The sequence below is a fragment of the Neophocaena asiaeorientalis genome, unplaced genomic scaffold (genome assembly GCF_003031525.2).
Source record: "Neophocaena asiaeorientalis asiaeorientalis breed wild unplaced genomic scaffold, Neophocaena_asiaeorientalis_V1.1 scaffold223, whole genome shotgun sequence".
In the NCBI taxonomy this organism is placed as follows: Eukaryota; Metazoa; Chordata; class Mammalia; order Artiodactyla; family Phocoenidae; genus Neophocaena; species Neophocaena asiaeorientalis.
In genome coordinates, this window is record NW_020175045.1 from 315,297 (window position 1) to 325,782 (window position 10,486).

The following is a 10,486-nucleotide window of genomic DNA, read 5'->3' on the forward strand; positions in this document are numbered from 1 at the left end:
GCCGTGCCGAGGAGGAGGCTGCCGCCGCCGCCGCCGCCGCCTCCAAGAAGGCCTACCTGGACCCCGGGGGCGCGTTGCCCCGCGCCGGGGCCACCTGCGCCAGGCCGGGCGCCGACCTGCACGCCGCGACCCATGGGCCGGGAGAGGCCTCGGCCATGCAGAGCCTCATCAAATACAGCGGCAGCTTTGCCCGCGAGGCCGTGGCCGTGCGTCCCGGCGGCTGTGGGAAGAAGAGCCCTTTTGGAGGCCTGGGCACCATGAAGCCCGAGCCCGCTCCCACGGCTGCCCCACGCGCCCAGGCCCGCCTCCCGCACCCCGCCGGCCCTGCAGCGGCTGGGGGCCGGCAGCTGAAGCGGGACCCGGAGAGGCCCGAGAGCGCCAAGGCCTTCGGACGCGAGGGCTCCGGTGCCCAGGGTGAGGCAGAGGTACGACACCCACCCGTGGGCATTGCGGTGGCCGTGGCCCGGCAGAAGGACAGTGGCAGTGGCCGGCTGGTGCCTGGGCTGGCGGACCAGGAGCGTTCCCTGTCTCTGAGCAACGTCAAAGGTGGGTCCCGGGTCCCACCTCCACCCCCACCCCTCACCTTTTCTTCCCCCTTCACCTCCCCACCTTTGCTCACTACTTCTACCTGCCTCCTGCACCCCTCTCTCCCACCTTCCTGGTACTGTTTGTCCTTTATCCCCCTTGTGGGCTGTGGCTGCTATTTAAAATTTATTGCTTTTTCTGTTACACACATAGAAAAATGTGTAAAATGCAGGAGAGGAGAAAGAAGAAAAGAGACCATTCGATTTTTTCCACCACCCTGAACACTTGGAGCTCTTTCCGCAGATTCATTTTCCCATTTGATCTGCAGAGCCTCCAGTGCACTATGATCTCGGGCCTTCTGTTTTTCCTTTGTGGGTGGGCTCTTGCTTTTGCCAACTCTTTACAAGTATCATTTTTAATGGTCTTTGGTGTTCTGTCCAGAGCGTGCACCGTATCTCAGTTAGCCGTTCCCTTGTGGCATTTTAGTTTTCCCTTCTCTGATGTTTTTGTGTTTAGGAAGTTACTTTGAATATTTTCATGCATTGCGGCCTCACTGATACTTTGAGTCATTTTCTAAGAATAGGTTCCTACGAATAAATTAGCTTTAAGCTTTCAATTCCAGGTCCTTGAGGGAGGTAACCATGCCTTACTTAACCTAGTTCAGTGTTCCCAGTACCTAGTGCATAGTAGGTGTCTGATAAATGAGGGAATGAGTGACTGAGTGTGACAGATGGCAACTAGGGCCCCGGCATTCCTGTGGTCTCAACATTGAATGCCTTTGTGACTTCTTAGGTAGTTAGGGAGTTTATTATATGCTTGTTTGCAGTCTGTTTCGTTTTAGACTCCTCAGAATTGTGTTTTAATGTTACTAAAGAAAACCCAAACAATCGTCGTTAAGTTCAGTAGGGAGGAATGGTGTGTTTTAGCTATTAGTAAAGTTGAATATCTTTCCAGAACTAGGTTGATTGGTTACATTTCCGTTTGTCCCTGGCATATTTTGCCATTGGACTCCTTCCTGAGATTTTGGAGAGTTGCTATTTGCGGCATTTTGGTCAGGACTCTGGACTTGGGCTGCCCAGAGAGAGCCCAGTATTGAGCCAAGGGCCTCACCTGTGGGTCAGGCTCTGAGGCTGCCCCGCTGCACCATGCCGCGGTCGGTGTGTTGAGATGTGGGGCGTTGGCAGGCTGGGGTAAGGGCCCCGGAAGGAAGGCTGTGTCCCGCTGCCCCTAGCTCATGTGACTTTTTAACAGTCGGCCTGGGTTTCCTCCCCGAGTCTCTGTCCCCGCCCCCAGTTTGCTCCCAGACGTGCCAGCTGCAAGCTCAGGCTTGGCTCACATCGCGGCCCCCGTGCGACTGGCTTCCCTGCACCTCCTAGATTTTCCAAGATACACGGGCATCTTGGGTGCGCGTCCCCTGTGTCCCCGTCCCTCCCTGAGCCTGGCCTTCCCGTGCCCGCCTGCACTGACTCCTGCCTGGGCTTCAGCGTCCGTCCACAGTGAGCGGCCAGTGCTGCGTCCTGTTACAGCTGCTTCCTAGACCCGTAGCCCCAGCCCTGCTCTCCCCAGAGGAGCCTGGTAAGGCTTAAGGCTGCCCCGGGTCTCGCCCGGTCGCTGCCCATCTGAATGTACCACAGCTGCAGAGGCTCAGAGCAAGTGATGTCTTAGGGAATGTTTGTTGAACTGAGCCCATTGTTCTGTGTGGAGCCCCCCTGGAGCCAAGGGAGGCCCGTTCTCTGACCCCAGGGGCTCACATAAGGCCCTGCCTTAGTCTGGGATTCAAAGTCTGGGCATTGGCCCTTGGCTTGGAGGTGGCCGGCTGGGTGGTGGAGAAGCCCGCTCACTAGGTGGGCAAAAGATCTTTTGGGGTCCTTTTTTTAGAAGAATGCTCGTGTGACATGATATGGCACCCCAGTTAGGACTCACGGTCCCCAGAACTCATCCTGGTGCCCAGAGTACCTGGCCGTGCCCAAGGGACCTGTGTCCATGGGGTTGTGAGTGTGTGTGGGAGAATGTGTATGAGGGAGTGTGTGTGAGAGAGTGCAGGTGAGAATGTGTGAGCGTGTATGTTTGTGCAAGTGTCTGGGCGGGGGAGGGGAGAGAGAGGGTGGGACAGTTTGGGATGAGACCTTCAGGAATGATTGGGCTGAGACTGCCTTTCTGTTTGCCGGTGACCATTGGAAAGTGAATGGAGTCTTACTCTCCTTAAAAAAAAATGCCTGTAAGAAGTGGTGATTTTTCCCCAATCTGGATGACCCTGGGGGAGGGGAGAATTTGGCATTACCCCAGCTGAGTGGTTGTTGTCAGCCCCGGGGCTCCTGGGTTTCCCGACTTCCCGGCTCCTACTTTGTGGAGTGAGCCCTCTGCCTGTCAGTGAGTTCACATCCAGGCTCTACCTTTCGCAGCTGCGTGACCTTGAACCTGAGGCCTAAGTCCTCTGGCCCCTGGTGTCCCCACTTACTACGTGGCGCTAGGGAGGGCCTCCTCGTTCCCTGATGCCAGGTGGGCTGAGGCGCTCGTAGTAGGTGCTTCATAAACAGGCCTTCCTTTTCTCTGTTCACATTCGGGGCCTTAAGGGCACAGAGCTTCTGCCATGAGCCCGAGATCCTTTTATGGGAAATGCCCCGAGGGCTCACCCAGGGTCTGGTCTGGCTACAGGGGTCTTGCACCCTGAGATGGATGAAGGATGGGCTTCACGTACACCTGTGAACCCCAGACAGCAGTGCCCACGCCGAGAGGCCAGCAGACCAGCACCTTCCCTGCCGTGTAGCAGGGGGCCGTGTGCAGGCAGCCCCACGTATCCCCGGCCACCAGCTCCTCCTGGTGGATCTGTTATTCTCCCAGCTTCACAGATGGGAGAGCAGGGCCTGTGGAGGTGAGGTGACTCGCCCTGGGTCACCCGGCTAGAAGAGGCAGGCTGAACTTGAATCCTTAAGCCCAGACCTGTGCCTCCCATCTCTCTGTCTTGCCCGGTATCACCTCTATGGTGGAGTCGAATTGGGGACCAAATCTGGGGGGCTGTGATGGTGCCCCCACCCTGCCCTGCTGACCATCATACCGGGCAGAGCTGGGGTTGCATCGGGTGTAAGCGGTGGTATTGACCCCAGACTCTGGAAAGCACAGAATTGGCCGGAGTTGGTGGTCGCCATATCTGCAGAAATGCTCAGATGGAGTCTGGGAGGGAGTTGCCATGGGAACCAGGCCTTAGCCTGAGCCTCTGCGTTACGGCCGGATTAGAGCATGTGACCCACGGAGGGGCTGTCAGTGCTGGGGACGTGGGCCCTGGGGCAGGGCTGCAGATGGGTGATGGCAGTAGTGCTGCTGTTTCACCAGTGCCCACCCTGTGCGGGCTCTGTGTGTGGAGGGGCGTGCACCCCGGTGGTCAGGGAGACCCGGTCAGACCGCGATGCTAGCCTGACGCCCCCTTGTCAGTCAGTGGTGTGACCTGGGTAGCTAACCTTCCTGTGCCTCAGTTTCCTCATCTGGGATGGGATGAGGGCTGGAACCCACCTCCTGGGTTGATGACCACTGAATGAGTGTGTGTATGGACAGGGCCCTGGGCCCTGCTGGGCACAGAGGCGGCCTTGAAATGTTGGACGTCTCCAGAGTTCATGCCTCGAGGGTTGGGGTGAAGGGGTCCTGGGTGTGTGGGACCTCGGAGCAGCTGACCCTCTGCCCCCCACGCCTCCCTGCTGGAGGAGCTGGTCCCTTGCCATCCTGGAGCTCAGCACAGAGAGGCGATGGGCCCTTTGGTTCGGTTGTCCGCAGGGGGCTGGAGGGAGGTTGGTTTTCAAAGCCTTAGTCAGATCATGTCTCATCCCTGCTCAGAGCTTCCTCTGGCTTTCTCCTTTTACCTTGAACAGAATCTCAGCCATATTCTCTTCCATGGCCTGTACCCCGCTCTTCACCTGCACCCTCTCTTCCTTATTGCTCTCTTCAGCCACCGTGGCCCCCTCGGCACGCTCCTGCCTCAGGGACTTTGCACCTGCCGTTTGTTCTCTCTGCATAGCTCACTGTTCCTCTAGTTATCCTCGTGAATTCATTCATTCACTTCCCACGTATTTGCTGAGCAGCTTCTTCTGTGTCAGGCATTGTGCAGGAGAGAGGTAGACAGCCAGGAGTGTGACTGCTCAAACCAGAGCAATGCACAGTCTGAGGAGGAGACAGACGGTGAACTACCAACAAGCAAAACAGCAGTGTGTTGTGCTCAGTGCCGTGAGGGAGACAAATAAGGGAGCATGAGAGAGGAGAGGTAGTCTGGGAGGGCTTCCTGGAGGAGGTAGCATATGAGCTGAGCTCTTACTGGGGAGGCTGAGTAGTACAGAGCAAGGGCACTCTGGGTGGAGGGAACAGCGTGTGTGGCCCTGAGTGTGACTGGAGGTACACTGGAGGGGACAGCTGGGCAGCGTGAGTCAGGCCCAGGGGCTTGGTTCCATGGGGCTGGCCCTCCGTAGGAGGGACAGATGTGAGCAGGGATTAGAGGGAGCAGGTTGGCGCAGGAGGACGAGGGTGGTGCCCCGGGGCGAGGTGGTGGAGGGCATGTCACATTTCTTTGGAGATCAACTGTATTTGGAGGGAGCGGGCTGGGGCTCTGGCGTGAGTGACCCTGGGGGCGGTGGGTGCTCCCAGGTGGGCGGGCCTGCATACAGGTTTCTGGTGCAGGTGGCACCTAGGGTGGGAAGCCCCTGAGGGCCTGTGTGGTGACAGCCAGGGCAGTGGAGAGGCATCAGGCCTGAGGACAGAGGTCTTGGGGGCAGGCCACACTGCAGACGCCTGTCCCTTCTGGGGGCACCAGGAGCTCTGCGCCAAAGCCTGTCTGCCACCCCAGCGTGGCCAGTGGGCGGGAGGGTCTTCGGGGTTTCTGCGGGCCTGGGAGGCCATCCCTGCAGGAGAAGGAAGCTCAGACACATGCTCTGGTTTCCCAGTCCAGCTGAAGGACTCTGGATGGCCCTGCCTGAAAGCTCGGGACGGGAGGGGGGCCCACAAGCAGGGCCCCTTCCAGTCCTTCATAGAGGGGGTGGGCGGGCTCAGGGTCCCCTTGGATTTGGGAACCACATTGACACTGGAGGCCGGGACACCCTCACTGGGTCTCACCCTGAGGTGGCGCGGGCTTGTTCTCCCACCTCCCGCCTTTCCCCTCTGCTTCCTGCACTTCCTGCCGTGTGCCGGAACAGTCGTGGGCACCGGGCGTTGGCACAAGAAGAGTCGGCTCAGGGCTTGCATGGGGTGACTTAACGGATAGCCTGGGACGCACCTGTGTGACCCATGGGGACCAGGTCGGCAAGAAGACTCCTTCGCCCACTCCCACTCCTGCCCTGACGGTGCCCCAACTTGCTGGCTTTTCTCTGCGTAACCGCACACGCTGCTTCCTTGTCGCTCCAGTGGCTTCTGGAACTTGCAGACCCGCCCCCGGTGGCCCCTGGCCCATCTCCAGCTGCCTCTCGGGATGCGACCCTCCCTGATTCTAGGCTGCCTGCCCCCCCCGCCCCCCCACCGTGTGCGTGGTCCATCGGGCATGTGGGCTTGTGTGGCTGCCCCTCCCCGTGGACCTCTCTTCTTTGTTCTGGGGCTGTGGGTTTCCACCTTCCTGAAGGGGAAGGAGAAGCCCCTGCATCCCTGAGCCTCTCCTGGGGGCTCTGTTCTTCCGGAGCTCCTGGTGATGGGGGTGCAGGAGGGGAGAAACGATGGGGAGATGCTCGACGGCCGCATTCCAAGTTGGGTCCCCGCCCACGAGGACCATGAATGTGGGGACTACTGGGGGGCCCCGGCAAGGTGGCCCTGGACGCTTGTCTCTGGCAGGGTGATAACCCATAAGGTCCGGGGCCCTGGGGGCGGCTTCCTCCCCGGGCGTACCTCCCGAGACCTGGGTGGGAGGACACCCGTCCAGCATGACTGACGCTAGAGAAGGAGTTAGTCCAGCCTCGGCGGTTTAGAAGAGTCTCAGCTACCAGCTGAGTGGCTTCTGCTGCTGGTGATGGCGCCCGCCTCCTGGGCCCTAGCCGGCCCGGGGTGGCCACACGCGTGCTGGCTTCCGTTGTATGGAGTAGAAAATGTCCAGGAAGAGTGGGGCAGGTGGGGCGAGGAGGGCTGGACCCTGGGTGCCCTCCATGAGCTCCTGCCCCTGCAGAACTGGCCGGGACTTGAGGACCTGCCTTCTCTGCTCTGGGGAAGGCGGGGAGCTCACAGAAGGTGCAGCTGGACCAGCCATGGGTCGAGGGACGTCCCCTGGGCACCAGGACAAGGGTGGGTGAGCCGGATGGCAGCCCGCATATCCTCCACTCGCCCACACACACGTAGCGTTCTCTGGTTTCACTTTTCCGTCTTGATTTTGAAAAGATCAGCCACAGGTCTGCAGCAGACAGAACCATGACGGGGCCTCAGGGGGGAGGCTGATTTCCCGTGGCCCGGGCCTTGCTGTGCTTCTGAATAGCGACCGCTTTTTTGGGTTGTGGTTTCTCCTCCATCCTAACCTCTCCCAGAACCTGCCTTTCCGGTGATAAAGTAGTAAAACCGTGTCAGCGAATGTCACTCGGTTCACACCGTGTTGTTACTCGATCTGTGTTACGATGTTTTACTGCAATATCCCGGTTACCTGTGCGAGTTCCAGGTAGGCTCTTTGAGGGGCGAGGGAGGGATGTTTCTGGGCACGGAGGGCGTCCGGCCAGGGTGAGGGAACCGCTCAGATGCTGAGGGCTTGTTGGGGCCCTGAGTGGGCCTCACTTCCTGCCTGTCCCCCCGACCCAGGGCACAGCCGAGCCGACGAGGACTGTGGAGATGAGCGGGCCAGGCACCGGGAGGAGCGGCTGCTTGGGGCGCGGCTGGACCGGGACCAGGAGAAGCTGCTCAGGTGAGGGCCTGGGGAAGCCCGGGAGGGCCTGGGAGGCCCAAGGCAAGGGTGGATGACCCTACCTGGCTGCGGGGTGGTCCTGAGAATGTGGGACACCCTCCCAAGGAAGGCCCCGGGGGCCCTTTGCCGAGCCCCAGCTGGCTCTTCTGTCCACCGGGTGCAGAGTCGGCCCAGCAGTAGCCTGGTGTCCCCCGGTGACTTGGGGCGGTACCCCTTCTCTCCCACCCGCCCCTGGGGCCGTCCGGCCTGTCCCTGACGCCCCTGTTCGCTTCCAGAGAAAGTAAGGAGCTGGCTGACCTGGCCCGCCTGCACCCCACCAGCTGTGCTGCTAACGGCCTGAACCCCAACCTCATGGTGACCGGGGGCCCGGCGCTGGCAGGTTCCGGTCGCTGGTCCGCCGACCCTGCGGCCCACCTGGCCACGCACCCCTGGCTGCCCCGCTCGGGGAGCACGTCCATGTGGCTCGCTGGACATCCCTACGGTGAGCGGGAGGGCGGCGGTGGGCCGGGATGGGGAGGCCTGACGTGCTGGTGCCGGGACAGCACCCCTCCTCTCCTCCCCGTAGTTCAGCTCCCTCACTGCCCAAGCAGGGCCATTACTAATGGCGCCAGCATCGTGGGCCCTTGGCCAAGCCTGTTTGTGGACAGTGCCCAGAGCGGGAGGCTGGGCGCGTGTTCACAGCCCTTACCCTCGGCTTCCTGCTTGGAGGCCCAGGAAGTGGAGGATGGGGGAGTAGGCTGGGCCTGGGTCCTCAGCACTGACTCGGGCATGGGTCTCTCCTAGGCTTGGGCCCCCCTTCTCTTCACCAGGGCATGGCGCCTGCCTTTCCACCCGGCCTGGGGGGCTCCCTGCCGTCGGCCTACCAGTTCGTCAGGGACCCCCAGTCGGGCCAGCTGGTGGTCATTCCCAGTGAGCACTTACCTCACTTTGGTAAGTGGCCTTCCACAGTGAGACTGTCCCAAATGCCGTGGGAGGAGGGCTGTCCTCCTGTGGCAGGGGGTGTCCGCCCAGCAGAATAGGGTGGCTGTGTCCTAAAGCCACAGGGGTCCTTGTTTTGATGAGTTCCTACCCAGAAAGCCCACGTGGAGAACCAAAGCAGGGCTGCCCTGGCGGGAGGCCTGGACGCTCTGCCTTGGTGCCCCCATCCCTCAGGAATCCACTTTGCAGACCACGGGGTATAGTAGGAGAAGGTGTGGAGTCCCCATGTTGGCCCCGGGCCTGGGATGTGGCTGCCCCTGGCCAAGGGAGGAGGACAGGCTATCCGTCCCCAGGAAGCAGCTGGAGGCCCAGCTGAGCCCAGCTCTGCCTCAGCTTCCCCATCTGTAAAGTGGGGTGGTGGGCACCGGGCGGCAGCGCAGCCTCACTGTCTCCTTGCCCCCAGCGGAGCTGATGGAGCGGGCTGCGGTGCCACCCCTCTGGCCGGCCCTGTACCCACCCGGCCGCAGCTCCCTGCACCACGCCCAGCAGCTGCAGCTCTTCTCCCAGCAGCACTTCCTGCGGCAACAGGAATTCCTGTACCTGCATCAGCAGGCGGCCCAGGCCCTGGAACTGCAGAGGAGCGCCCAGCTGGTGGTGAGTTGGGGTGGGCGTGGTTCAGGAGGGCCACGGGGGCACTGGAGACCCTTGCCGGAGCTCCTCTGTTGCTGGCGAGGCAGAGGGGTCGACCAGCAGAAAGTCCAGCTCTGGACTGTGAGTCAGAAAAAATGAGAGAGGCTGGTGGTCAGGGGGCCCTCCTGGAGGAGGTGGCGTCTGCCCAGAGACCTGAAGAAGTTAGTTGTGGAGGAACCCTCTGGGCAGAGGGGATGGTGTGAGCAAGGCTGAGAGGTGGACAGAGCCTGGCAAGGGGTGGGTGCAGGTAGCAATGGGGAAGCCAGGGCGGGAGAGGTGGCCCTGTGGACTGGAGATGTTTGCATGGGTACTGAAGGGATCCCTGTGTTCTCCCGCTGTTTCCTAAGCCCTGCCTGGCCCGGCTGGGTGCCTGATGGCCCTGGGCTCCCCTCTCGGGCCGGGGCTGGCCTCCACTCATGTTGCCTGATCACATAAGATGGGCGACACTTGGTGTCGCCACCGTGTGGGTGGACTCCCTAAAGCCCACAGCCCTCCTGCCCCCTTGAAGGTGTTCCTGGACATTTGTCCTCTGCTTGGCCTCGCCCCTCCCTTCCTGTGCAGCAGCTGCTCTGGAGGAGTCAGCCGAGGCGACACAGGCAGCAAATGGGGCCCTGGGTTTGAACCTTAGTTCTGCCATGCCTGGCTGTGTGCCCTCCAGCAAGTGAATTCACCTCTCTGGGTTTCAAGTTTCCTCCTGTGGAAGTGGAGCTGCTAGTAATTTCTGTGTCATCGGGCTGTTCAGTGAGATTTAACAGCCGTGACAGTGGCTGGGGCGTGGAGCCTTTCCTCTCCGTGTGATCGTGCGCTGACCGCCTGGCCCCTGGTGAGCACGGGCGAAGTTCGTGAGCCTTCCTCAAGCCATCAAAGACCGGGAAAGGCTCCCCCCGCCCGCCTTTTGAGGTGTTTTGAGACCCAGGTGTGATAAGGCAGGAGAGTGCCCGCAGGTAGTGGTGAGTTCTCCGTGCAGGTAGCTGTCCTAGTGTCACGAAAGAGCCTCACCCCTCCACCGGCCCCTCTCGCCCTGACCGTGAGGGTCCCAGAGGGGCCTGGGTCTAGACCGGAGGGCACCCTAGCCCCGTCTGCTGGAATTCTACAAGGAATGCTGTGCTTGTTATTTGTACGGTGACGGAATGTCAGTCTCGGGCTGGGGGTGTGGGCGGCCTGCAGCCCCAGACCCTGCCTGAGGTTCTCTGTGTGTCGCGGGGACAGGGCAGGTGGTGGGTGATGGGTCCTGCCGCGCTGACCCTGCCTGCCGGCCCCCCTCACCCCCAGCAGGAGCGGCTAAAGGCCCAGGAGCAGCGGGCGGAGATGGAGGAGAAGGTGAGCAAGCGGAGCCTGGACGCCGCGGGCAAGGGTGGCCTGGGCGCCTCGGGCCCCGGGCTGCTGCCTCGGAAGCCCCCTGGCCTGGCCGCTGGCCCTGCGGGCACTTACGGCAAGGCCATGAGTCCACCGCCATCTCCCCGCGCTTCCCCTGTGGCTGCCCTGAAGGCCAAGGTCATCCAGAAGCTG

The 10,486-nt window shown here is 61.3% G+C and overlaps 1 protein-coding gene across 1 annotated transcript in view; it reads left to right on the forward strand.

The window, feature by feature from the left end:
* Positions 1–10,486, forward strand: part of LOC112412044 (trinucleotide repeat-containing gene 18 protein-like) — a 34,013-nt gene that overhangs the window by 22,799 nt on the left and 728 nt on the right. Inside the window, exons 5-10 of the mRNA XM_024763503.1 lie at positions 12–546; positions 7,267–7,369; positions 7,645–7,850; positions 8,153–8,299; positions 8,751–8,941; positions 10,253–10,482. Of these exons, the coding sequence (XP_024619271.1) occupies positions 12–546; positions 7,267–7,369; positions 7,645–7,850; positions 8,153–8,299; positions 8,751–8,941; positions 10,253–10,482 (1,412 nt within the window). The remainder of the gene's footprint in view (positions 1–11; positions 547–7,266; positions 7,370–7,644; positions 7,851–8,152; positions 8,300–8,750; positions 8,942–10,252; positions 10,483–10,486) is intronic.